The 25,435-nt window shown below is 48.6% G+C and overlaps 7 protein-coding genes across 7 annotated transcripts; 4 read left to right on the forward strand and 3 right to left on the reverse strand.

The window, feature by feature from the left end:
* Positions 1 to 1,539: 1,539 nt before the first annotated feature.
* BKA55DRAFT_539062 (uncharacterized protein) lies at positions 1,540 to 3,215 on the forward strand (the record flags this gene model as incomplete). The annotated part of the gene is made up of 2 exons (XM_046190091.1): positions 1,540 to 1,735; positions 1,795 to 3,215. 2 exons carry the CDS (start codon positions 1,540 to 1,542, stop codon positions 3,213 to 3,215), a joined length of 1,617 nt encoding a protein of 538 aa, XP_046050474.1.
* Positions 3,216 to 4,604: 1,389 nt separating this feature from the next.
* On the reverse strand, positions 4,605 to 6,223 carry BKA55DRAFT_539063 (uncharacterized protein; the record flags this gene model as incomplete). Its single annotated transcript, XM_046190092.1, has 3 exons — positions 4,605 to 5,620; positions 6,020 to 6,068; positions 6,113 to 6,223. 3 exons carry the CDS (start codon positions 6,221 to 6,223, stop codon positions 4,605 to 4,607), a joined length of 1,176 nt encoding a protein of 391 aa, XP_046050475.1.
* Positions 6,224 to 6,487: 264 nt separating this feature from the next.
* On the reverse strand, positions 6,488 to 13,462 carry BKA55DRAFT_510249 (P-loop containing nucleoside triphosphate hydrolase protein; the record flags this gene model as incomplete). Its single annotated transcript, XM_046187579.1, has 4 exons — positions 6,488 to 9,297; positions 9,354 to 10,021; positions 10,122 to 10,458; positions 10,501 to 13,462. 4 exons carry the CDS (start codon positions 13,460 to 13,462, stop codon positions 6,488 to 6,490), a joined length of 6,777 nt encoding a protein of 2,258 aa, XP_046050476.1.
* Positions 13,463 to 14,221: 759 nt separating this feature from the next.
* Positions 14,222 to 15,566, forward strand: BKA55DRAFT_689728 (uncharacterized protein; the record flags this gene model as incomplete). The annotated part of the gene is made up of 2 exons (XM_046199386.1): positions 14,222 to 14,429; positions 14,473 to 15,566. 2 exons carry the CDS (start codon positions 14,222 to 14,224, stop codon positions 15,564 to 15,566), a joined length of 1,302 nt encoding a protein of 433 aa, XP_046050477.1.
* Positions 15,567 to 17,884: 2,318 nt separating this feature from the next.
* BKA55DRAFT_510676 (uncharacterized protein) lies at positions 17,885 to 19,192 on the forward strand (the record flags this gene model as incomplete). Its single annotated transcript, XM_046187632.1, has 3 exons — positions 17,885 to 18,011; positions 18,059 to 18,345; positions 18,392 to 19,192. The coding sequence occupies 3 exons, from the start codon at positions 17,885 to 17,887 to the stop codon at positions 19,190 to 19,192; spliced, it is 1,215 nt and encodes a 404-aa protein (XP_046050478.1).
* Positions 19,193 to 19,324: 132 nt separating this feature from the next.
* BKA55DRAFT_663543 (FAS1 domain-containing protein) lies at positions 19,325 to 22,896 on the forward strand. The gene is made up of 8 exons (XM_046197663.1): positions 19,325 to 20,253; positions 20,702 to 20,784; positions 20,995 to 21,147; positions 21,182 to 21,473; positions 21,505 to 21,631; positions 21,676 to 22,022; positions 22,069 to 22,496; positions 22,542 to 22,896. Exons 1-8 carry the CDS (start codon positions 19,432 to 19,434, stop codon positions 22,777 to 22,779), a joined length of 2,490 nt encoding a protein of 829 aa, XP_046050479.1. The 5' UTR covers positions 19,325 to 19,431; the 3' UTR covers positions 22,780 to 22,896.
* Position 22,897: 1 nt separating this feature from the next.
* On the reverse strand, positions 22,898 to 23,480 carry BKA55DRAFT_663544 (uncharacterized protein; the record flags this gene model as incomplete). The annotated part of the gene is made up of 2 exons (XM_046197664.1): positions 22,898 to 23,246; positions 23,284 to 23,480. 2 exons carry the CDS (start codon positions 23,478 to 23,480, stop codon positions 22,946 to 22,948), a joined length of 498 nt encoding a protein of 165 aa, XP_046050480.1. The 3' UTR covers positions 22,898 to 22,945.
* Between the last annotated feature and the right edge of the window lie 1,955 nt (positions 23,481 to 25,435).

Here is a 25,435-nt window from a genome sequence, read left to right on the forward strand (position 1 = left end):
ACCCCAACCTGTTTCGTCGTGCTGAAATGGGTTCTAGAAGGGTTTAAATTGAGTAGCGACATGATGCGATGTAGAATAAAGTTCGATAGATCGGACGCCAACTTACCGAGAATGGCGGTATGTCATAGTAGCTGGGCGGCTTGTTCCCACGATCGTGGAAGCTAGGGTACCTAGGTCGAGGATTGCAGGGATTGCTACCGTTTATTGCAGACGTTCTTCCACCGATGTGGAAGCCATCAACAGCAGAGATTGTTCAGGAGGCCTCATTGTCAACAATTGATCGCTCCACAGATGTGGACGTTGTGGGGAAATTTGGCGCTTGAGATGCAAGGTGATTCAGTTTTCCACAACGGTGGAGGCTTATCATCCAAGGCATTGAAGATAGTGATTGGCCATAGCCTCAAGGCGCCTGCATTAGACACACTTCCTTGGCCCGCCGAGTTCGCCCTGGCGTTTTTATTGTGTGTCAACGCCAGGTACAGATCCGTTACGAGCTTCAAGACTTGAGGGGTCATTGTTCGTTAGCCTATGTTCAATCAATCAAAGGCTCACGACGGTGGACAGTTCCCATGGTTCATCACCATTGTGAAGATGAAAGACACATCCGTGGAAGAGAAAACGTTAGCTATGCTATATAATTCGAGCTCATGTTCTGATAGTTGAGACTCAATCCTCATCAAATAAACTTCTTCATCATGCCAGCCTCCACACAATCGTCAAAAAGGTTAACAAACCTGACCAATTCCACAAAATAAAACTGTATAACTGACTGTACCTGCAGAGAATCGAGTCAATTAGGCTGTCACCAAGAATATGATGGCCGCATCAAGGCTTGGCTACTGGACTCGGGCCTTGACATTCAGCGACGGCTGCTTACAGGGGGTTGCAGCCCACGAGAACCACTATGCTCAGCACCCGAAAAATCAGGCTTGGCCAAATCAACAGACCTCAAAGCGGAATTTTGAGGCTTGTCAAAGTGTGATATGTTAGATAGCGTGGGCATCTGTGCGACTGCGGCGGGTGCCAATGGATCTCGATACCATAGGGGTGTAACAGTACTGCGTTTAAATGAAACATGTTGAATTCAAGCGTTGATTGTGTTAGTGACTATTGTACCTCCATGTACCAGGCGCAGTGATTACATGCCCTTGTCTGACGTATGCTGCCGCTCTTAGCTGATAGACCCCACTCTAGTTGAAATGGTATAGTTGGTCCATCGCTCCCTGTTGCCTTGCGATGGTTTTCGTCTCATACCAACCTATCCTTCTAAAGCAAACCTTCATTGTTTTCTCCCTTACGTTGATCAAACGAACTTGAGATCAATCTCGACTATTTTCTTCAGAGTTTGCGACTGCAAAAGACACATGGACTTATAGTGTATTCACCAGAGTTGGTCGTTGCGCGTTGTCCGGTATTCTAGCTGGCCAGGGAACAAAGTGATTATCCTGCTTATATAAGATAAAGAATATGTTAGTTCGATACTATAACGGCTTTCAAGAGTCCAGTGCTCAGAGTTCACTAGAAAATGAACGCATCAATATGGATGAGAGCATTATCTGTGCCGAGGATTGCATAGATCTTGATGATGGACGTTCCAAGGCCACGGAGAAGAGCAAACAGACGAATTCAAGTCCTTCAAAACGAAATGGCAGGAAGAAGGGAGTATCGAGTCTCAATACAAGAGCACTCGAATACCGGTCGAACAATAATACAAGACTAAGACCTCTGGCTCCAAGTAAGTGAAACTCAGTGTTGTGGAAAAATTATACCAAAGATGATACTAATATGACAAAGTGCATCGAATAGGGATTCCACGTGAACAGCAGGCTCATCGATTTGAGAGGCAGACAATCGATCGTATATGTCCTGGTCAAGCAACCTCTCGTCGAGCGTCCTTGCCGGATAACTTGTTCTCCTCAGAAATCATGGGACATTCGATATCAAATCTTTCACCAGAGCACAAGGAAAACACAAAGGATCTTGCTAAACTTCCAAGGAACCCCCAACTATACTCTGACATGGGTCACTCGGTGCAGCACATGAAGAAGGAAATGAAACAGGATGCCCCATTTTCAGGGATGAAGCCAGGTCAAGCTACTATAAACTTGATGAAAAGACCAGCCGAAAGCAGCAGTGCACCCCAGAAGAAGAGCCGCAAGACTAAAAGTCACAACGATGTTGACGAATCAGACGGTGATGGCGATTATTGTTCTGGCAGCGGCGAGGTTGAAAAAAAGAAAGAAGAGACATTTGCGTGTCCGTTCTACAGAAAGGACCCAGTCCGCTTTCTTGAGTGCATAAATCTCAGAATGGTCACTATATCAATCGTCAAGCAACACCTGAAGCGACGACATGCAGCAAACTCACATTGTTCCGTCTGCAGAAAAGGCTTCGCGTCGTCAAAGGTGTTCGAGGACCATGTACGGGAAGGGAGCTGTTCTCGCAGTAAAATAAGTAGCTTGGATAGTATCCCTCCTCATATCCTGGATGCTCTCAAGCTTCGTTCCGACAGACGCATTTCATCCGCGGCTCAGTGGCACGAAATCTGGGTACTTCTATTTGGAGAGTCAGATAGTACACCCAAGCCGCTTCTGGATGGTGTTGTCAAAGAGATGACGGGGATAATTCGCGATATCTGGAGTCAAGACGGCAACCAGATTGTGTCAAACTATGTCCAAGCACGAGGTATACCAGTTAGCTCAGGACAACTGTTATCTTTACTACCGGAGCTTCTCGATAGAGTTGAGGATCGATTCGAAAGCAAGCCGCTGAAAGATGAATCTGACGAACAGCTTGCTGATATTAAAAGACCTCTGATGGAAACCAACATAGGAGCAAGAGACGACTCGCAGCATGGCTCTGCCACTCTTGGCCACTGCCCATATCGTGGGTTTAATGCGTCAGATTTTGTCCCTATCGCAACTTCAGCTTTCCTACCCAGCGATCCTCTAAAGCCAATGTCCGTCGCTGGAGACCCTTACGATTCCCAATCAGTAGGGGTGGCGTTCGAATCAAGGGAGACTTGCTCTGAGTACGCCGCTACTAGCTTCCCAGCGTATACGGAGCCATTGCTCTGTATGACAGTTTTGAATCCTGCTGATCATCCCTATGATATCTTCAAACGAGGTGCTTTATCACAGATGGCTGGGACAGGAACCCATCAGAATTGGCTTGGGCTCTCGGATGACTATTCTCTCAACTTCCTGGAAGAGTAAAGATCTAGGTTGGATCGTTTTGGACATGAAAAAGTCACGTCCACCTACATGTCAACATCAAGTCGGATATATTGGATTAGCAGAGGGGTAAACATACCTTGCTGAGGTGTAATATCAGACGTAGCCTGCCATAGAAAGAGAGAGAATCCTAATTATTATTCTATATTTGTTCTTATAGATAGTTTTGCCGTTCTTATCCTTGGGGGGTTAATACAAGTCTTAGTGATATTTAATATGGAACCTTAAACCCACTGAATGCAATAATCTACTAATGTTTTTCGTGTAGAAGTGGCTATTTCATATCGTAAAGGAGTATAGCTATTTAACCACTAGTGGAAGCTTATATTCATTCACCCAGCATAAGTTATTGTAACTATGGCCATGAGAAGGGATATGAAACTCGCTGGACGGGAGAAAGCCCTGAGATCTTGACAGGGATTATACCTAAGTGTCCATATTTTTATCTGGTGTTTTGGGCTCGACTTAAATAGACGGCATCAGGTGGCCATTGATTGCAAGATGTTAGAAATTTGCTACTTACGCGTAATTGGGATAGCATCCGTAGATTGTGGATTCATTCCACTAATCATTCATTGTCCAGACATTAATTGAGACCTCCTTGTCCAGAGGATCGTTTTGCTCTATAGGCTTGAGCAGGTTTAGATGAAACGCTATATGGGTAGTATCCTGTTCTCTTTACCTGTCTCAGCTGCCTAAATTCTAGCCTTATAATCAGAAACTACCTCCATAGTTGTAAGGGGAGTAGGGATGTACCTTGGTAGATTTCAAGGTCGAATGGCAAACATGTCCAGCTTTCACCTTGCAGGTAGGTAAAACAACTGAAATTCGATTCGAGACATAAGGTGTCAACTCGGTATAAGATAACCAAGGTCGAAACCCTATAGTACCTAAGACGATATTCACGAAATGTACAAGGACCTCTTCCTTGAATGCCGTCATAGTACCCTCTCAAGGTCCAAAAACACCTCAAGAATGTGATACAGACTCAGAGTATTCATTATCGCAACAATACTTCTGCCATAATACTTACAGTACATCTTGGGCCCTTTTGCATAATTCAAACCGCATAAGTGTTTGATATATCGGTGCATCGAGAACTCCGATATCTGCTACTTACACAAGCCTAGAGAGCCATATGATGCTCAAAACTCGATCTCAATTCAGATATACGATCAAAGGAAGCTCACGCAATTGTGACAATACGAAACGAAGACCTGAACAAGCCACATTCTCCAGCTACAAGCGCCAACATATAGAAAGGCCAGGCAACCAAGACTATACCAAATATACAAACCAAATTTCAACAATACCAGGCTCGGTGATCAGCTTCCGAACCTAGACGAGTCTCACTCATTCTCCCATGCAGATTCATCTGTCAAAAGACAGAATAGTTGACTTGCTATCCTGTTTGATTACCCAATCCACCAGACCCTCGAGTGCCTTCTGGCAGATCATATCGTGTGTTGCGCTCTTCTCATCCGTAGGACTTTCCAGGCTCTCGACGAAGTCAGAGACGATTTTCTGGCCATCAACAGCCCAGAAGTCCCTTATCATAGAAACATTCAGCCCATCGCCCCGATCAAGGTATGGACATGGAGGTTGCTCTGTGCCGGGCAAGACTGTAGACCAAATACGACGCCAGCGATTTGCCTCTCCTAGCCAATACCGATCTCCCTTGATCAGTCTGGCTTTTTGACTTTCAGTGAGCCCATCCAATGTCTCTTGATCGTTTCTCTTGCATGCATTCTCCAAGGCGTGGTTGTCTCGATCAATCAACGTTGCGAAAGTCTTCCGGCATGTACGACAGTACAGAGGTCTATCGTGATGTCGTAAGAGATGCTTTTTCAACCTCTCAATAGAAACTAAATCGTGTTGGATAAGACATTGCTGGTGTTTGTCGGGCGCATGAATGTAAAATGGGCAGGCAAGATGAAAGAACCCTACTCTGCGTGGTGAATGAGAGATCACAACGAATTCGCCCTCGCTTTCATCCTCTTCTTCGAGTCTTGGAAGACCCGACTGCCATTGCGATGTTCTAAAGCGCTTTCGTGGAGGCAATCTGTCCTCTGGTGGCGTAGTGTATTCTACCCCATTACTCCAACGGCTAAACCTCTCTCTCAAAAGTTGTTGTAGATTCATTCCCTGCGCTAGAGACAAGTGGTTGCAAGAAAGACTATTCTCTTGAGGTGGATGCTTCTTGTTGGTGCCAGTGATTTCATCGTCGTCATTGCTTGGGAGACCCTCACTTCTTGATGGGGATGTAGGCTCGTGGCATCCAGGCCTTTTACATTGACTGTCGGGAGAAGACAGCGACTGGCCTGATCTGGTTCGCTTCACTCCCGTGACGCTAGGCCGTTGGGTCAATTGTTCAGGAAATTGCCTCCCTGGGAGCCGTCGAGACCTTTGTGGTATCATAACAAATGCTTTGATTGCTTCTGCAAGAGATACAACGAAATAGAAAGATAGTATGGTTCTTTGCCACCAGAGTCATAAGGAAACATGAGGTCTAAAAATACGTAAATATAGGTTCTGTGGCTGAATGCAACGATAATCTTCAGGAAGATCATCTGTCATAGACTCCACAGTCTGTAGCCTGATTTTAATTTCAAAAAAACTCTAGTTTGTTATGTCGACGGTAGCCAATGAGCTTGCACAACATTACACCATCGCAGAAGCGAGAATGACATTCAGCCTCCAATAAAAAGCCCAATCCAACTTGGAGTCTACACAATCGTGGAAAAGCCTTTTCAGGCCGAGGCCTAACAGGTCCTTCCCCCACTTACTCGCCGCCGCCGCCGGACACCAAGTTGGAGTAGAACCTACGAACACCGTCTATCGCAGGGTCAGCAGATAAATACATGTCGCAAATAGAATACCGGAGGTGAAACATCACAAGCCTCCAATATGAATTTGCCACGATTGTGGAAAGCTTGTCTGACGTTGAATTGCGTGGTTGGTGATGTACAACTGCCGACTTGTTGATTCATAACTGCAGGTATTGTTTGAAGCTAACATGCGTTATATGGTTTGAAATTGCACTTCATGCACAGCCCAACTTGAAAACGGATGGTTGGTGTGCAAGCCATCTTTTGATTATGCTTGACTTGTATTCATGAGACCAAACGGCGCCTGCACAAGCTACTCATCTCCAACCTTCGGCACCATATAGGCTTAATAATAGTATCTGATCTCGAGTTAAATCAATATTCATTCCGTCCTGGAAGGATCGCAATACATGTCCAAACACACCCCTACATTTTATCAACATCCTCATCAGACATCCAATGCGAACCCCCAGCACATCTAAATCCACCGCCACTCTGCTTAATCCACTGATATCCAACTGGGCAGACTCCCATTTTCATCAACTTTGCCTTTCTCGCCTCAATCTTCTTCCGTTTCTCCTCCTCAGCCAAAATCTGACGCACAAGCTTCTCCCTGTCAGCGTCTGTTGCATTCTGTTGGGCCTTTTTGAGACAGCGAAATTCTTCTTCGTCTTTGGCTTCTTTCTCTTTGTCTTTTTGCAGCTGCTCCCAAACTTCATCGCTTACTCCGGCATCTCGGATGCCCTGATTCGTATTGAGGTCAGGGAACTCCTCTTGCGGCTCATCCTCCTCATTTTCCTCAGTAACCGTGGTGGCGTTGGTTGTCATCGCGGGTGGTGTGAACCTGGGCTTGTCTGTGAGTGCTTTGGCAATCTCACTCGTAACAGTAGGCTTCTTTTCTGTCATTCGACCCCGACGCTCCGCCATCATCTCATCCATGGTGCTGCGAATCAGGTCTTCAGTAAGTGCCAGGATTTTAGAAGATAGATCAAACTTGTGAAACATCTTCCTGGCAAGTTCTTTGACGTCTCTCGCATTCGCCCAGCTATCCTGCTCCGACAGTTCCTTGATTCTGCGGGTCAACTCAGCCAAGAATGCTTTTCGAGGACGCTCCAAGCATGATAGATCCACTGGTATCTTTCCCTCGAGCTTAGCTTTGCTGGTTTGCAATTGACTAGTCATCAACTGAATGCAGCTATCAGGAGTGAGAGGGTCAAAGTCAATGCTCTCCGGGAACCGACTAGACATTCCGGGATTGATGCCCAGCAGAGTGTTGATGTCTTGCACATAGCCAGCGAGGATAATGATAAGCTTGCCGTGATACTTTGTCTTTGTCACGCAATCCACAAGCTCATCAACAGCCTCTCTAGCAAAAGAGCTCTCAGAAGCCAGTCGATATGCTTCGTCGATGAAAAGGACCTTCCCTAAGGCTTTGTCTAAGAGCTTTTGCACCTTTGGCCCAGTATGTCCAACATATTGACCGATGAGCTCAGTAGCAGAGACCTCAATGACTTCAGTGCTAGCCAAGAAACCAAGGTCATAGTATACCTGGCCCATCTTGCGCGCAGCTGTAGTCTTTCCAGTTCCGGGTGGGCCGCGGAACAAGAAGTTGAATGGAATCTCCGGGTCAATTTCCAGTTGCTTGGCCTGGCGAACACGGGTCTGGTAGCCTTGAAGGATCGATATGAGGCGATCTCGCCCAACATCACCGTCAAACAATTTCTTGACGTCGGTCTCGCCCTTTTCAGCGCGATCAAACTCTTCGTCAAAGTCAATTGGCTCCAAAGTCCCATGTCTCTTGACACGCCCAGATGACACGCGTTTCTGATGATTAGCCATAGCTCTTCCAAGTAGAATGTCGATTTCACCGGCATTTCCAAAGTTGGGACGATTTCTCGCACGGCGCAGGACATCCAGCGCGACAACTTTGGCTTTGACTGTTGCTTTGAAGCCTGCTTTTCCCAGCTTGAGATCAAGAATCTTTGCCAACGCGACATCATCGAAATCTTCAAAGAGAAAGGCAGAAGAGATAGGAAAGCGTCGACTAAGGCCAGGATTGACGTTCTGAAACATTTCCTCCATCTGCTCCTTGTAGCCGAGCAGTAGTACGCATCGATCTTCGCCTGGCACGCTTTGGACCTCTGCAACGATGGTGTCGATAACAGCAGCCTTGTAGGGATCAGCGATAGATCCGTTTGCGCCTCCTCCATAGAGTCCGTATGCTTCATCGATCAAAAGAACTTTTCCAACAGTGGCAGCAAGAATTCCCTTGGTCTGAGCCTCTGAATGGCCAAGATGAGCCCCAACAAAATCAGCTGGGTTCTTGTTGACAACCTCCCCATTCGAAAGCAAGCCCAGGTCTTTGAGGATCTCTCCGTAAAGCTTCGCGACAGTAGTCTTTCCAGTGCCGGGCGATCCCAAGAATACCTTGTTCAGCGAGAACTCTACCAGAGGCTGCTCCGCAAGCTCTCGCTCATAGTTTGTTCTCAAGGTATCCATGAGGACACCAAGCGCCTCCTTGACTTCCTGCAGGCCGATCAAAGATTTAAGCTCCCGATAAGCCTTGCTGTTCAGCAAGGCCTCGGAAGGCTCTGGTCCAATGATGTCTTCTTGGGTGAGAAGTAAATCATTCGGCTTTTTACCTGCCCGGCGTTCTTTTCGGAGACGCGCTGCTTGTCGTTGACTGATCTTCTGAAGACAGTTTTCCACGGCGCGTGCGTTGCCAAAGCCATTCTTTCCGCGACCATGACCGACTCGACGGGCAGCAATTCGACAGAACAGGCCATCGACCCCTTGCTCAACAGCCATCGTGCCATTGAACTTGCGATGGATCTGTAACTGAAGAATTTGAAGGAGTTCTTCGTCTGTGTAGTCCTCGAACTTCATTTCGATAGGAAATCGGCTGGGAATGCCGGGATTGTGGGAGAAAAAGGACTCCATCTCCTTACTGTATCCTGCCAAAACGAACACAATCTTGCCTCTCAAGTTTTCAACCTCTGCCAGGAGATAATCCAGTACAGCCTTGCCGCCAGGGCTATTGCCAGATGACAACTGGTATGCTTCGTCGATGAAGACGCAGCCGCCGCCATTGTTGTTGACATCCTCAAGAAGTTTTTCACAGCCAGAAACACCCATGTTGGCAAGTTTAGAGCCAGTCACTTCTTTGAAGCAGTTTCCCGCAATTGCCCCAACAGTCGTGAGGAACTCGGCGTAGATTCTGGCCACTGTCGTCTTGCCTGTAGAGAAGTTAGTCAAGGCATCATTCGCGAGTCATCGTCTGTGGTTTACTCACCTGTTCCTGGATTGCCAAGCAGTGAACAGCTCCATCTTTCATCTCCAAGAGAGAACCCTTGGCGTATCTTGGTATCGACTGTGGACTTGATCGACAGTATCTGATCTTTGACAGATTCCAGACCGATCATCCCCATCAGCTTATCCAAAGCAGCGTTGCGTGCACCTTCAACATCTTTCATGTTCTTCCACTCATTGGCTGCATTGGAGATAGGATCAGATAGTGGATCCGGGCTTCGATGTGGCGGGACATTCTTCTGGGTCGCCTTCATTTTCGTCTTGTTGCTTTCAGCTTGACGAAGTGACTCAAGCTCTTCCTTCTTCTGCTTAAGCTCATCCGCTTGCTTCTTCTCCTCGGATTCGTACTTCATAGTTCGACGGCGGTGATCAATCTCATCCTCAATCTCTTGCAGCTCTAAGCGATATTTGTCCTGGAGCTCCTGGCGCTTTCGTTCGAGTTCAAGGTCGCGTTCGATTCGTCGCTGGTTGTCTTCGTATTCTTTTGTGCAGGTCGCACAGCTCTTGGACTTATCTCCGCAAGGTACCTTGGACTTGTGACCTTTGTTACAGACTCTCTCGACTTTAGCATAGCATTCAATTTTTGAGTGGTCTTGAACCCGATGGCAGCGTCGCTGGCATTTGTGTTTGCCGCAGCTCAATGGGGTATTACTAGAGTGGTGAGAGAGGTTAGTTATGTCATCGTAGTTGCAACTATGGTCTGGCGAAATTGAGAGGGAAATGAAGGCTCAATGTATATGCTTAGACTTACCAAGGCTCAGCGCATCCTCCATCAGGACATTTCTTGTCAAAGTCTTCTGGTAGCTTCAATAACATGGACGTCTCAGGATGACGCTCGCAATGGATAGGCACTCCATCGAATATGGAGTCATTCTTCTTCAGGGCATCAAAATACTGCGTCCACATTTCACCGCCCTTCTTGCTCTTCATGAATGTCTCCATGTTACCAAAGAGAATCATGCCGTTTCGGGCTCGTGATAGAAGGACGACAAGTCGCTCGCGGGCGTACAGAAAACCAATATCTCCGGATGCGTTGCTGCGTGTTAGTGAGACGATGACGATGTCACATTCTTCTCCTTGGTAATTGTCTGTCTTGTCAGTATTGAACTTGTTGGTATCGGTTGACTTACCAATTGTTGAGAGACGTAGCGGCTTCTTATTCACTTTGGCTGCCGCTTGGGTAACCAATCCTGCGCGCACCAAATCATGATTGTCGACATCATTCAACCATGGATCCATCTCCTTTCGAAGCGTCTCCTTCAAAAGAAACAGTTGTCCCAGGTACGGCGTGAGAACAACCATATTCTCAGTCTTATATCCATTCTGCGACAAATAGCGAACCATTCTAAGAACCATCATGGCCTCGTGAAGGTTCCTCTTGCTGGCTTTGGCCGTGGGATCCCGGCGCTCAGCGACATCGTCCATGGTATCCTCCGGTCGCTCGTGGTGAACAAATGTCACTCGACTCTTCAACCCTCGGATTGGCTGGCGGTCGGAAGTCGATGGCATGTCTTTCAGCTCGGGATAGGCCAGCATGCGAGGGTATTGTGAGATGTCTGGATGACTGCGATGCTGCTCCTCAAGGGCTGTGAAATGGCGACCCTGAACAACAAGTCTCTCAAAGAGCGACACGTTCAAGTCATAGCCTTCGCCTTTCTCCTTTGTCAGTAAGTAATTGCCGACCTTTGGCCTGAGTTGCTTGTGGTCTCCGATTAGAATGAGTTGCTTCACTGAGGCACTCATGGCTGTAATGATGTGCGCTTCAAGGATTTCTCCCGCTTCTTCAACCAGAATAACATCAGGACTGGCCGTTTCAATTATGGATTGGTACATGGCTGCCGCAGTAGTCGTGCATGCAATGATCTGTTTATCCTTGAGCACTCTTCGACCGCGCTCGTCAAGAATACTCTTGATCTCAGTCTTCACATCACTAAAACGCTTGCTGAGGTCAACGAAGTGGGCACTCTGTTCCTCGCGAACCATTTGCGACCACTCGTAATGGCATTGCTTCCTCATAGCGGGCGGAGAATTCCAGACGGCAAGAGATCTCCGGTCGAGACATCTGCCTAGATTTCCCAGGCCATTGACATTGCCACCGTTCAGCCAATACTGATACACACCCGCCGGTTCAATTGCCTTGCCGTCTGACCCAACCATCTGGAATCCATCATCTTCCGGTACCTGGAAAGCTTCCCAAGCGATGCTGAAATTCTCTGAGAGCTCAAGGTGTTCCAGGATATCGTCCGGATTAGCCTCCCGTGCGGCAAGCTTTCTGCTGCATTCTTGAAGCTCCAAGCTGAGACTCGCTTCTTCAACGCGAAGGGTGTTGAGAATGTTCTTCTCCTCCATTTTCAACCAATATTTCTTTTGACCGTCGTATTCTCTCAGAAGGGTAGGCTTGGTGGCTTCAGTGAACTTGGAGCCTAGCCGAACCATTTGATCTGAGCTAATGCCGATGTCCATCAGATCCTCCAGAAATTGGTCAAGGGCGTGATTCGTATAGCTCAGTACAAGGATACGCGATTTCGTCAATCGTAGGATGGTCAAAAGAATGAGCGCGCCCAAGAATGACTTTCCTGTGCCAGGTGGACCTTGAATGAGAGCCAGGTTACTACTAATGCCGTGAATGAAGGACCTGAGCTGGGCACCCTGTAAATAAATGTCTTTTTTCAGGCGCAGACTTGCCGGCATCTTGACCTTGAGCCCTGAGTCCAAGGCAATACGGAGTTTGTGTGGCAAGGCGTCCAATGTCGTTGATCTCGGCCCATCCTGAGAAGGTTGCCCCGGGTCGATCAATTGAGCTTCCAGAGGGAACTCGGCGATGGTCTTCAACCGCTGAAGGATCGGCTCATAGGCAAAGGTAGCAGTGTCTACGATAAAAAACTTGACTTGGTCCTTCGAAGGACCTTGAAGTGCTTCTATCGCCTTCTTGAGCCCTGGACCATCGCTGAACTTGATGCCGACGATGGGAGGTGTCTTGAGAAGATTGGCAACATCTCTTACAAGCGACCCGAATGCGATGATCGCGTCGTTGCAGCAAAGCGCACCAAAAGAGTCATGCTTCATAAAGTTCTTTGACTCTTCTATAAATGCCTTCTTCCCGCCTTTCGGTAGTTTATTGGGAAAACTAATGCCCTGCTGGCACGCGACATAGAGAGCATACGGGGGGATGTGCTTGGTCTCCATGTCATTGTCGGTATTGATCCCAACCAGTCTCAATTCCCCTAATGCAATAGGACGGCGCTTGCTCTTCTTCTGACTCATGGCGACTTGAAGATCTTCTCGGAGTTCAGAAAGCATGTCCTCGCGAAGGAGACGGAAGAGCCAGTCGCGGTAACTCTGGCTTCGGGTCTCCATCGGCGTGTCAAAGACATCCGCCAGTCGCTGGAGATATGGAGGATCGGTTGAAAGAAGCTCGTCAGAGGTCGGATGAATTGATATATTGCGGAAGTTGGCGTGATCATTGTCGTGACGTCCTCCAGGAGTGATTCCAGTGGATGCAGTTTCGGGCTGGGCAAAGATCTTGATGATCTTGTCGATGCGGTATGCAATTTTCCTGACTTCGGGCGACTGCGATTTAAGAAGAGTCTTGTGTTCCATCAATTCTTTGACTGCGTCCTTGTGCAAGTCAAAACTGCTTTGATCCGAGATAATCTGTAGACACAGCCACGCAAATGCTTCAAGCCCAGCGTTGTCAAGTTGGTCGCTTCTGTAAGCATCCACAACAGCAGTCCAGAATGTCGATGGTTCCAGGATAGCAGCCAGCATTTGACGTAGGAAACCACCATTGCTGAGAGAAGCGACACCATCACCCGATAGAGTCAGGATGAATGGTAATGCAGTTGCGTTGATGAAGCCGGGACTCAAGTCAACGCGAACTGCTCTCTCCAACGCCGCGATACCGGCAGGTTTTGAGATCAAGACCTCAACAAATTTAACCGGTGATTTCTTATCCTTGTAGATCTCACAGGCTTGTAGAAACAACTTTGCAGAGTGTGCATTCGTGATTTGTGGTTCGCCTTTGATGACGGCCGAGAATGTCTTGATGAGCTTTGCGGCTCGAGAACCAGATGCGTCTTGCACGAGAACCATGGCAGCGATGACACTGAGACAAAAGTTTGATGAGGGAATGAAAATTGAGGATTATAGAGGTAGACTATGACACCAAATGAGTGAAAGCGAATGTAGCTTCAATTTGTACCGCGAATGAAGCTGTCTGTGGCTGTCTGCCTTGACTTCACCCAACCAGCATCGCCACGGTAGCCAACGAGATGCATGGGGCCGACAAAGCCTCCCGTGTGACGCGAATGAAAAATACATTTTATTCGCTGTCAATCAGGCTCTGGGTTGTTTTGGTCGGCCTCCCACAGCTCATGGCGGAGACATCGACAGGAAGAACTTGGCAATTAACTCCGGTGCAGTACAACAAGACGTCAGTCCTAAATGCCAAAAAAAAATACTTGGACAGATTTGGGATATCTGAAGATAAAATGAGTAGGCTGTTTGACTAGAGGTATTCTGTTATCGGCTCCCTGCTTCAGAAATATACGTGAATGAAGAATGCCTATCCTTCACAGCCCAGTAACGGTCGGGAAACGGGCCAGCGTTGTCGCAACCAACAAAGGGTGGGCAAAGTGTAATTAATGCATGAATTAGGCAATCACTTTGAGTATCCCAGTGAATTGTCTGGTAGGCCTCCTGGTGTTACGAAGAATAAGTGAATGGCATCGAAGATCCTATAAAGTGTCTGCTCATCTCGCACGTTCTCATCAACCTCATTCTTCCAAGCTTGACTCTTCCAGCCATAGCATCATTCTCGTATCTATCTCATTCAAAACCTTCACCTTCCTGATGTACAGACGACATCAAGCAAGTTCGGGCGCGTGGCGAGCACCCGCACCAGTGACTTCATCACCACCACCTCCACTCGGAGACATAATTGAGCGCATCACTCAAGACAGCCTCAAGAGCAATTGCGACCACGCAGAGGTTGAGAACGTCAAAGTTGTCGCGTCTTACAATTGGATCAGCTCATCTTCTCCCGAAATCATCATCCCAGGTACGTAAATCGCTCCAGAAAACAGCATATCTAACATGTGCAGGTCAACCTCCAAGATGGACACCTCCCAAGGGCCCAAGCAAGCTACCCGGTGACTCTGGCGAGTACTATCGGGATGTCAACGCAGCAGCTTACCCCAAGCATCCCCTTGAACCTGCTATTGTCTCTGTAATGAAGATGAATCCCAGTCCCATCCCGGTCAACATCGTTGCATGTGGAAGCACGATTGGAAATCTCCTGCGCTTTGCTCGAGGAGTTGACCTGGATCGCTCCTTTCGCATCCTCGTCGAGAAAGTCGGCGAAACTGTACATCTCATTCGGAGAGAGAATTCGCCGCGAGAGAAGATTGAAGGTGTACGAGGATTCGGGCATACATTCCCGGAGGCCTATACTACCTGGGACTCTGCAGTCAAGCGCTCAACATCACATCAACGAATCCTTTCGTATCAATTCGGTGGTCTTGATCTGATGGTGCGATTCGAAGGCGATGGCTACGTTTCGTCCAGTCCTGTCGCCAAGACTGTGAAGGGTCACGCTTTTGACGAATTGGAAGGCCTCGGCATTACTGAATCGCTGTCAAACGGTACTGGCAAACTCAAAGTGTCAGATAGAGGTGAATCTGTCCCTCAAAGCAGTGTCTTCGACTTGAAGACGCGATCATTCATGGCTCGTGAAAAAGATCATCTCGGCGAACAACTTCCACGCTTGTGGATCGCTCAAGTCACGCAATTCCTCCTCGCCTACCACGAAAGAGGCCTCTTCAGAGACTCAAACATTGAGATAAAGAATGTAAAGGCCGACATCACCGAGTGGCAGGATCTCAACCAGCCATCGCTCAAGCGTCTCGCTGCACTCCTGCGCCTCATAATTAACAAGGCCCACGCGTCAAAAGATGGTAGATTGGAGATCGTATGGTCCAACAGCGGTTCTCTCGAGATTCGCAAACAGCTGTCGGATGCAGGTGACGTCTTGTCTGAACCTGTCAGGAAGCAATGGGAGGCTTGGTTGGGGAGTGAGATCAAGAATCCGGAGGACTCGGAGCGCGAGGAAGAGTTCATGGCGGCGCAATCGGATAGTGACAGTGATTATGCTGCGTGTGATCAAGAGTGCGGATATTGCGGAAAGTGTATATACTGAGGAGTGGCTGGTAGGATGAGAATGTCATGATGTACCTGACGAGTACGTAGCAGCAAACTACCGATGTTGAGGTTGACAGACGGATCCTTCAAAGATACTGTAGAAAACCACCGAGTTACAGATCATCAACTGGATAAGGGACCTTCCAGATGAGACAAGGGATGCTGACAGACGTCAATCATGGTATCACCCTTGCTCAACCCTTGAAATCGATACGTCCATACCCTACAGATCATATCACTCGTGCCACGCAATTGTCTCAAATGGCGCACATGTACGTTTCACCAGCGCGGATCGCAATGAATGAAGATCACAGCAAAAATAGCACTGCCTCAGGGAAAATATGGATCATCCAATACTGGCGCGCGCCAAACCTGCCACGCTCAGAATTCTGGGGAAGTCTGAGCCAGACGAGTCTACGGTATTTTAGCGCATAAATCAAGGCCAAGCTTTTTCATGGTGTCAGACGAAAACATGGGAAGGAGATCGGCAAGTGGAAAGCTTTTCTATCGTCGTACTCTTCAATGTAGCAGACCACACACAGTATCCGATTGAAACCAATGTCTTGCGTGCTTTTCTCCTCCTCCTCCCGTGAAGCATTACGCAAGCTTGATGGTGGAGAGTTAAAGGAATGGTCTGGATGGCCCCCCGTATATAGTGGAGCGGTTAAAGAATGGGGGGGCGAGGCCCTTTTTAGGCGACACACAGTTCAACTATTCCCAACGAGGCTGGAGGTTGGGGTTTTCTAGAACGAGATAACGATAAATTCTAAGAACCTGGCCGATCATTTTCCTGCCCTGCGGCTCTTTTTTGAAGCGGGGTTGAACAGGACACGCGAGGGTAACGTGAGAGCGAAAAGGTGAGGTTGGCGATGGGTTGGACGGGCCGACACTGCTGTTAAGATCAGCAGTGGGTGGTATCGACTGAGAGAGAAAGAGAGAGAGTTAGAATGGTGGTGTCGACTGTCCCAACGACGAACCTTTTGTAGTAAGGTTAGTTTATGGAGAATGGTATGCTTAAAGAAGCTTTCAGAGTTTTCTTCTCTAGTCCAAAGATGCGGTCAATTTGTGGGAGTCGATATGATACAGTATCTCGACTTGATGGCTGGATGAGGGTTATAGCGGTCTATATACGCAGCATTCAATCAACCTATCTATCTATACCTTGTCACTCACCTCCAGATAAAGATGTCAACGGCGTAGGTTCCATTTCGCTATCTCGTGGTGGGGATCAACTTGGCTTTCCCAGCCGGAGACAGTTCCCGTTGTTAGTGTAGCGGTACCGCAGGCTATTGGCGCCGTTGTCTCAGGGGTCATTGGAGGCACGGGCCACCAAGACGCCAGTACGTGGTTACAGATTTGATCCGTACTCGTATCAGGATCCATCTCACTCAGGCTCGTTACGAGTACAGACTCTATACATCACGTTGAACTTATAGCGATTGTCCTATTTTCAGAAACTCTGATTGTACAATACGTCAGCGTGATACAGTCACCGTGTCATGTCTACACGATGCTCCAGATCGAATGGACCACAGATCAATTTTCTAGCCGCGCCATGTCCGAAGCGCCCAGCCAGTCCAGTCCAGCCAAGCCAAGAGAGTTCAGTTAAGTGCCCGTAGGTTATAATCTAAAATTGCCTCGACCAAATCTTGGGGTCGATTCGCCTCAAAAATTCATTTCTCATGCCATTCTTGGCTTTCCCATCGCCTGCCCATGGCACCACGTCTCTCCTTGTCAAACGTGATCAAGATTCCACAGACTCAATAATAACGTCACATGTAATTACTGTTTCAATAATTCGCTTTGTTTGCTCGGGCTCTGTTTCATGAAAATGAATGCAATTCCTGACTTTTGATCTCCGCTGAGTTGAGTTCTGCAGGGCGATAAGATAAGCTAAACTACTGCAACGCACTGTAGCTTGGGACTGTTCAGGGGGTTTTCCATTGAACCTCGGGGCTGGGCTCCCCAACCTCACCTCCACACCACTACAAGCACCCCTGAAGCCGCTCACTCCCAGCGGACCTGAGGTCGCATCACCAGAACCAGTCAAGGATTCAGTCAAGACCTTCAAGGTCGTGTCCTTTCCATCCCATACGCCCCAACTGTTCGCCACCCTAGCATCCCATCCCTCTTCTACCCCTTGTTCGTACTCTGCAATCATTCATTACCCCGTCTCTCGCTCTCAAAGATTCTTTCTTTTACTTCTACAACTTACCTCTGTCCCTCGTTATACCTTTGCACAATAGCGACGGCGCCAGACGACCCCGCGAATAACTATCGGACTGGATCCGACATTACGATAACGAACGAGTCAATATGCATTTCACAAAGAAGATTGACCGAGCCTTTCAATGGGCCGGTGAAAAGATGGGCGCTGAAGCCCGAACGGCTCACTCTGATGAGTTCAAGAATCTAGAGACCGAAATGGCTCTTCGACAAGATGGTTTGTTCCCTGTGGATTGTTGACTTTCCAACGGCTAACGACCCCAGGTATGGAGCGCATGCAACGATCTATGAGCGGCTACGTTAAATGGTTATCCCGACGCAATGAGCTTCTGGATGACAAGGAGCGCGGTACTCCCCTGTCGTCTCTTGGCCGTACAATGGCTACTCACGGCGAGGATTTTGAGCAAGAGTCCGAGTTCGGAAACTGCCTGTTGTCCTTGGGTCGCGCCAACGAGCGCATTGCTGGCATTCAAGACTCCTACGTAGATTGCGCCAACGCTACCTGGCTGGACAACCTCGAGAGGAGTCTGGCGATGATGCGAGAGTACCAGGTATGTCAATTAATTGCACCGACTGTGCGCCCGCTAACAATAGTAGAACGCCCGCAAGAAGCTTGAGAACCGACGTCTCGCCTACGATGCCAGCACCAACAAGCTGCAAAAGGCCCGCCGTGACGATTTCCGCATCGAAGAAGAGGTTCGCATGAACAAGGCCAAATTTGAGGAGACCAGCGAGGATGTCCTTCGTCGTATGCAAGACATCAAGGAGTCCGAGGTCGATAACATTACATCCCTGACCCAGTTCCTCGACGCTGAGCTTGATTACCATGAGCGCTGCGCCGAAGAGTTGCGCCGCGTTCGTCAGAACTGGGCTGGAGCTGCGTCTTCACCTACCAGTGCTCCTAAGATCGGTCGAAGCCGATCCAACACTGCTCGTTCTTGGCAAGAGCCTCGTCATCAGGCCGTCTACGAAGAGCCAGAGGCTGAACAAGAGCCTGCTCGCATCCCTCATCGTTCTCCTGGAAGCCGTCTTGCGCCACCTCCTCCCCAGCCTGCACGACCCCCGATTGGACGCGCCTCAACATTTGAAGGTCGCTCCTCATCTACAGCTACACCACTAGCCAATCTCAGAGTTCCAGGCGCTCCTCTTGCTCGCGTTGCTACTGACAGCGGTTCATACGGACGACATGACGATGTATTCTCTGATGATGTTTCAACAAGCAGAAGCGGTAGTCCAGATTGGGAACACCGCACTGCCAGCCCTGCAACTAGCTATGGAAGTCTAAGCCGAAGCGCAAGCGGTCTGGCTCTTGGAAAGAAGCCACCGCCTCCCCCTCCCAACAGGGCCAAGAAGCCTCCGCCTCCTCCTCCTGCGAGAAGGGAGAACTTGGGATATTGACGGATTTTATGAGTCAATTGGTAAATTTGGTATCTGGCTGGCGTTTGGATTTGATTTTGACATTAGAATCATCACGCGAATGCGTCTGTAATTGAATGAATTTGAGCTTGAATGTGAGGCTATTTCAACGAGGTGCAGTCCCTGACGATCATTCATGATAAGATAAGGTCACGTGACAACCAAAACAATTGGCAGGCAGCTCAAGGTTGAGCATCTTGGTTCTGCATCACAACAATAAAATGGCGACGGAAGACGAGCGCTACAGGCAGTCAAGCCAGTATCGGCTCTGGTCTTTTACGCCAGCGAATCTTCAAGAACTACGCGCAAAAACAAACTCTCTCGCTCGGGAACAGATCGCTCCTCGACTTGCGACGGATCCTCCGCCCGACTTTCTAACCCCCGATGAAGAGATACGCCTCGTCAAGTTCTTCACCGTCGAACTAATTCGTGCGGCTCAATTCTGCGAACTTCCTACTGAGATTCGAGCAACGGCCGCTATCTTTCTGCGACGATTCTACGTGACCAACTCGGTCATGACCTACCCTGCGACCGACCTCCTCAAAACATCGCTCTTCTTTGGATGCAAGGCTGAAGGTTTCTTTTACAAACTAAATGCCTTTTCGGAGAAGTTCCCAAACACAACAGGGGAGCAGATTCTAGCGGGAGAGTTTCTCCTTTGCCAGGGGATCCGCTTTGCTTTTGATGTGCGACATCCTTTCAGAGCCCTCGAGGGTGCTATCCTAGAGTTGAGAAGGAGGCTACCAGACGAAGAGACGCGAATCAACAAGGCGCACGCTCGAGCGCGAGACATTCTCAAGTTCAGTCCTTTGGTGACAGACGCATATTTCCACTATGCGCCTAGTCAAATCATGATGGCGGCGCTTTCCATGGTGGACCACGGATTGCTCGACACTTTGATCCCGACTCCTGGTCAAGGCGGCAATGCTAGTCAGGAGTCAGCATTTGCAAACATGCGAGACAAGATTCTTGGAGCTGTGGACAACTGCCGCAAGATGCTTGAAGAGGAACCTCCCGAGAGAATGACAGAGTACTGGGGAACGGTATGTTTGAAGTTTGTGGTATGAACCAGACTAATAGAAGTAGCCCGAGATTGTCAAAGCGATGAAACCACTTCGAAAGAAACTGCAGAAATGTCGTGATCCCGATCGAGCGAACCTGGTCAATCTTCAACGAGCGAGACGAGAACAAGTTATGAACAAAGAAAAGAAGGCGGCAGCCAACGAGGACGGCACAGTATTTGGGGATGATTTGCGAGAAACAAAGAGAGTGAAACTGGAAAACGCCGATCCATTTGGACCTCCTCTCTGAGTTGTCGAGTCAATTGGTGATCAATCCTTCACCCAACGACCAAACCAATCGGCATCTGCCAGCAATTTTGCCAAACTCTGCGACAGTCTGGACTCTGAACCATGTCCGGCCATTTTTCACCGATGCATGAGCTGACCAACATCCCCTTTATCCCTTGGCGTTGCATTGGCCGATTCACAGTCGAAGGGAGCTCTTCATCACCCTATGAAACAGCTGGAATGCAACGCTAGCAGTGCCGAGTCCTTGGCAGCGTCTTCAATTGAGTGAGAATCAGTCAAAACAAAAGTCGGCTGTACTGAACATTGAGCTGTCGCGATACCCTAATTAATATCTATGACGATATCACGATACCAGATCGGCTGTGGAGTGTGGGGATCCGGGCTGAGGAAGCTTGCAGCCTAGTCCGAATTGACTCCAGCCCATTGAGGTCTCCGGATATTACCAGCAAAAGAATGAAGCTATTGTCTGTGTAGGTTGTCTGTTACGCGGTTCGGTTGCCTCCAACGCCTTGAACCGCTTCAACAAACAGGCTTTTCTCAAGGTCAATACGAGGAGAGTTACTCCGTAGTTACGATAGCAAATGGAATCTCTCGCATTGTCCAATTGAATTCACGTCTCTCCCATGGGTGCGACTCCAAACTGCAACTCCCGAAAACACAGCTTCCCCGGCTTTCGGCACACGGCAAGCCACGACAGAGCTTCAACCCTTCACCTCGTCTCAGACCAAGAGCCTTGGCGTGGGCTGAGTAGCACTTCATCATTCTGGCCATTGATGACGCGGGAGCTCTTGGTCTATGTCATTGACTCTCTTTTGAGTCTGGTCTCGCGAAGGCTCGTGCTGGGCGAAGCTTTACCAATTGGCCAGGATGATGCCGCGAGAGCTAACGGGGTCTTGTCGAGCTTGTTTCTCGAGGAGTTCTTAAGCTGTGTGTTCCCCCCGTGTTTTGGGTTTGTGTTTATTATTCAAGATTAACTCTGCCTAGTTGATCATTAAAATGAAGCTGCAGTCTCTTGTCACCCTCGCCCTCTCGGGCTATGCTACTGCCCAGAGCCGTCCCAACCTTACTGCTGCTCTTGAGTCTGAGAACTCTACCCTTTCTGAGCTCAGCGGTATGTTATTATATATTGTCTTTCGATACAAGCTGACCATGTAGGCCTTCTTCGTGCCCAGCCCAGTCTTCTCAGAGACCTTGGCCGTCTTAGGAATGTCACCATCTTGGCCCCAAGCAACGATGCTATCAAGGACCTCCTCAATGACACTGCTGTTGCCCGCATGGTCGACAACGATCCAAGCTCCGTCGCTGCTATCCTTCAGTATCACGTTCTGAACGGTACCTACTATGCCAGCAACATCAGCGACACACCCGCCTTTGTCCCTACACTCCTCAACAACGCGACATATGCCAATGTCACCGGTGGACAGCGTGTCGAGGCTCTGGCCATGGGCGATACCGTTAGCTTCTACAGTGGTTTCCGTCAGCAGTCCAATGTCACCAAGGCTGTAAGTCATCCAATTGATCAATGATAACTCTCTCTAACATACTCAGGACCTCAACTTTACCGGTGGTGTCATTCACATCATCAACAAGGTCCTCGCTGTTCCCAAGAACCTTTCCGACACGGCCATCGCCGCCAACCTCTCCGCCGTTGCTGGCGCTCTCACCGAGTCCAAGCTCGCCACCAACCTCACCAATGAGAAGAACATCACTGTCTTTGCTCCTAGCAACAGCGCCTTTGCCAACATTGGATCTATCCTCTCCAACTTGAGCGAGTCTGATCTCGAGGGCATTCTCAAGTATCACGTTGTCAACAACACCCTTGGCTACAGCTCAACCCTCAAGAACGGTTCTCTTACCACTTCTGAGGGCGAGAAGCTCAATATTGTCATTCACAACGGCACTGTCTTTGTCAATGAGGCCAAGGTCATTGTTCCTGATGTCCTCATCGCCAATGGTGTCGTCCATGTCATTGATGCGTAAGTTATTCCATCCGCTTTTGCAAACCCAACTAACATCTTCAGTGTCCTCAACCCCGACAAGCCCTCTGCCACCGCCAACCCAACCGCCAGCACCCAGGAGGCCGCTTTCTCCGGCGCCAGCTCCGTCAGCGACATCCCCTTCACATCGGGCGTTCCCGAGAACACAGCAGAGGCCACTGGTCTGTCGCCTTCGACCTCAACTGAAGGCGCTGCTCAGGCCACGGCTGCCATTGCGCTCGGCGCCTTGTTTGGTGGTGCTGCCCTTGTCATGAACTTCTAAGCTTGGTCGGGTTAATGGTTAATGGTCATGTGAACGGTATGGATTAATGGACGATAGTAATGATGGATTGGATACATTATTTGACCCACGGCTTGTACTTTGCAGTAAAAGTTTAGCAACTCGATGCTCCCGAAGCCACGGCACATGCCACAAACGTGACTCGTGCTTAAACCTTTGTAGCTGGCCCTTCATCCCCGTAGATAGGATCTTTCCGAAACCACTCCACGTTCTTAATCGCATTCACCTTGTCCTCCTCACCCTTCTTCCCATAGCACATATCCCAATCACACCCCGTTGGATAACTCCCCACCATTTCAAACCCGCCCTCCAGATCCTCCAGCAACCGATGCCCCACTCCCGCGGGGACAATAACAACATCGCCCGTTTCCACCACCGGCTCAACCCTCCCCTCATTATCCTCGCCACCAAAGCATAAGCGGGCTCTGCCGTGGCTTATGCAGAGAACCCTCGTGGGACGTGCTGTGGAAGTGTGTTTGGGAGTACATTGTGTAGCGCCACTGTGGTGTTACGACGTTAATTGAGGTTAGGTGCGATTCTATCTTTGATGCGGTTATGGGGGGTTTGAAGGCGGCGTGGTAGTGAAGAAGGGGTTTTTGGTGGGTGTTGCAATTGGGGATTAGGTTGTGAGATGGGATGAGATGTTTGGAGACGCGGAGGGATGAGAGAGGTGTCAGAGACATTGTGAATAGTTTTGAAGTGTAATTTATTGAAGATGCGAAGAATTGATTGATGTTGTCATGGTATTGAGCTTCTGGAGGTTTGAAGCAATGTTCCATCTGACGTCATGATTCCATCTTTAGGGTAGGTTATGAAGCAATCTCCGTCTCATGTTGACAACTCTATCCCAGCAACCCAAGCGTTTAAGTTCCCATTCACACATCTCATACTCGACTATCGATAACATAACTCGATGATAATTGAGATACCTACCCGGAACACAAGCATTGGCGTTTCCCAACGATCGAGCCCCACGTGGCTGCCGGGGAAGGTTCCGGTATCGAAACGGCCAAGTCCGCCTTGTCCGACTGGGCAGAAGCATCCTTGACGATAGCAAGAGGCAATATTATAATAACATCCTCACGGGGCCTCATAGCGGAGTTGGCATTTGCATCTGGCTTTCTCTATGGACAAATCTCTGACCTACATAATGTCTTCGCAGCTTCCCCGGGAAGAAAATAGTATTATAATTATGAGAGGATCTGCGGAGGTCCCGGATTGTATCTGTCAAAAGATTAGGCGAAAGCTGTAGTGGTTCTAGACAGGATAACTGAGATTAGCCTATGTGGCTTTAAGCTTAATGCAATAAAGAACAGAATAGAGTCTACGGGATTAGACGATATTACGGCCGTTTGTGGACAAGACAGGATGATCAGCTGGAGAACAACTCGGACTATCCACCTGTGGCATCAATCTACTAGATCGACTGTACAGCGAATCGGAACGCAGGTGTCAAGTATCCGCATGGGTTTATTCTTAGACCTTGCAAATTCGCAGATGCATCGGTGACTATTGCTTAAACTCTTCACAATGTCAAAGTCGAGCTCGGATCCTGTTATACAGCGCAAGAGATATTCATCCCTTCATGACTCGTTCACTGAAACAGGTAACCTTGTCGCTACAACCAAGCGATACTACTACGGACGTGCTTCATTGCGTCAATCTTGAATGCAACCAAATAAACATCCAGACTCGTTAGGTTACGAGAGGATCTGCTACCCGCCCTACGATATGCTCTTATCCACCCGGACATGTTACTTCATAAAGGAATAATCTGCTTCTTTTCGAGGCCAAAGCTTTCGGTAGACGGATAAAAGTAGCTTAAAAGGTGGGATAAAAGCGAACACTTTACGCAATATGTCAAGGCCACGCGAGATGCATACCAGATATGCTTCATCGCCACTGACAGAAGCAGGGGATTTGACCACATGGAACATCTGCAAGCAATCTAGAACACGTTGTCAAACAATCAGGGGTGAACGGTGCATCAGTCGAGGTTGCATTGCTAATGAGAGACGACGCGATAACAAGGGTCTATGCAAGTGACCCATGTCAATGGAGGCCTACAAAACATTGAAGCCAACAACCACGAGCGAAGTAACATGATTATAGTCAAACAATGACTACCAAGTGGAGAGACAATTAAAAAATCCTACATCATTGCAAAGCAGATTACCCGTCTTTGACAGAACAGTTTCTGCCAGATTCCTTAGTGACCGTTGCTGTAACAGCCCTAGGATCATGACTAGCTATCAATATGTACAAGGCCAGCGGTCTGGACAGGTCTTAGCTTCTAGTTCCAATAACTTCACCGAGGCGAGGATGGAAATGGATCAACTCCGCAACACGATACAATAGTACGAGAACCTTGTTTCTCGAGAGCGAACCCATTCTGTTCAGTCATCCGAAGCTATTAATTTGCACGTGAAAAATAGACCGCGAACCAGGCACTTGGGATAATATTTCTTTTTCTGATAAGCTTTTGGAAAGTTCCTCGTCTTCGGTCGAATTGCCGCGTTGAGCTGAAACCTGGGGTAGGATCGGACCAAGCTAACCCGAGTTTTATCAGACTGATTTGAGTTATGATGAAGCACAAACTCACCAACAAAGGGGTCGTTGTTACGGAACAGTTCCGTTG

Source organism: Fusarium redolens (genome assembly GCF_020744475.1).
Source record: "Fusarium redolens strain MPI-CAGE-AT-0023 chromosome Unknown BKA55scaffold_7, whole genome shotgun sequence".
In the NCBI taxonomy this organism is placed as follows: Eukaryota; Fungi; Ascomycota; class Sordariomycetes; order Hypocreales; family Nectriaceae; genus Fusarium; species Fusarium redolens.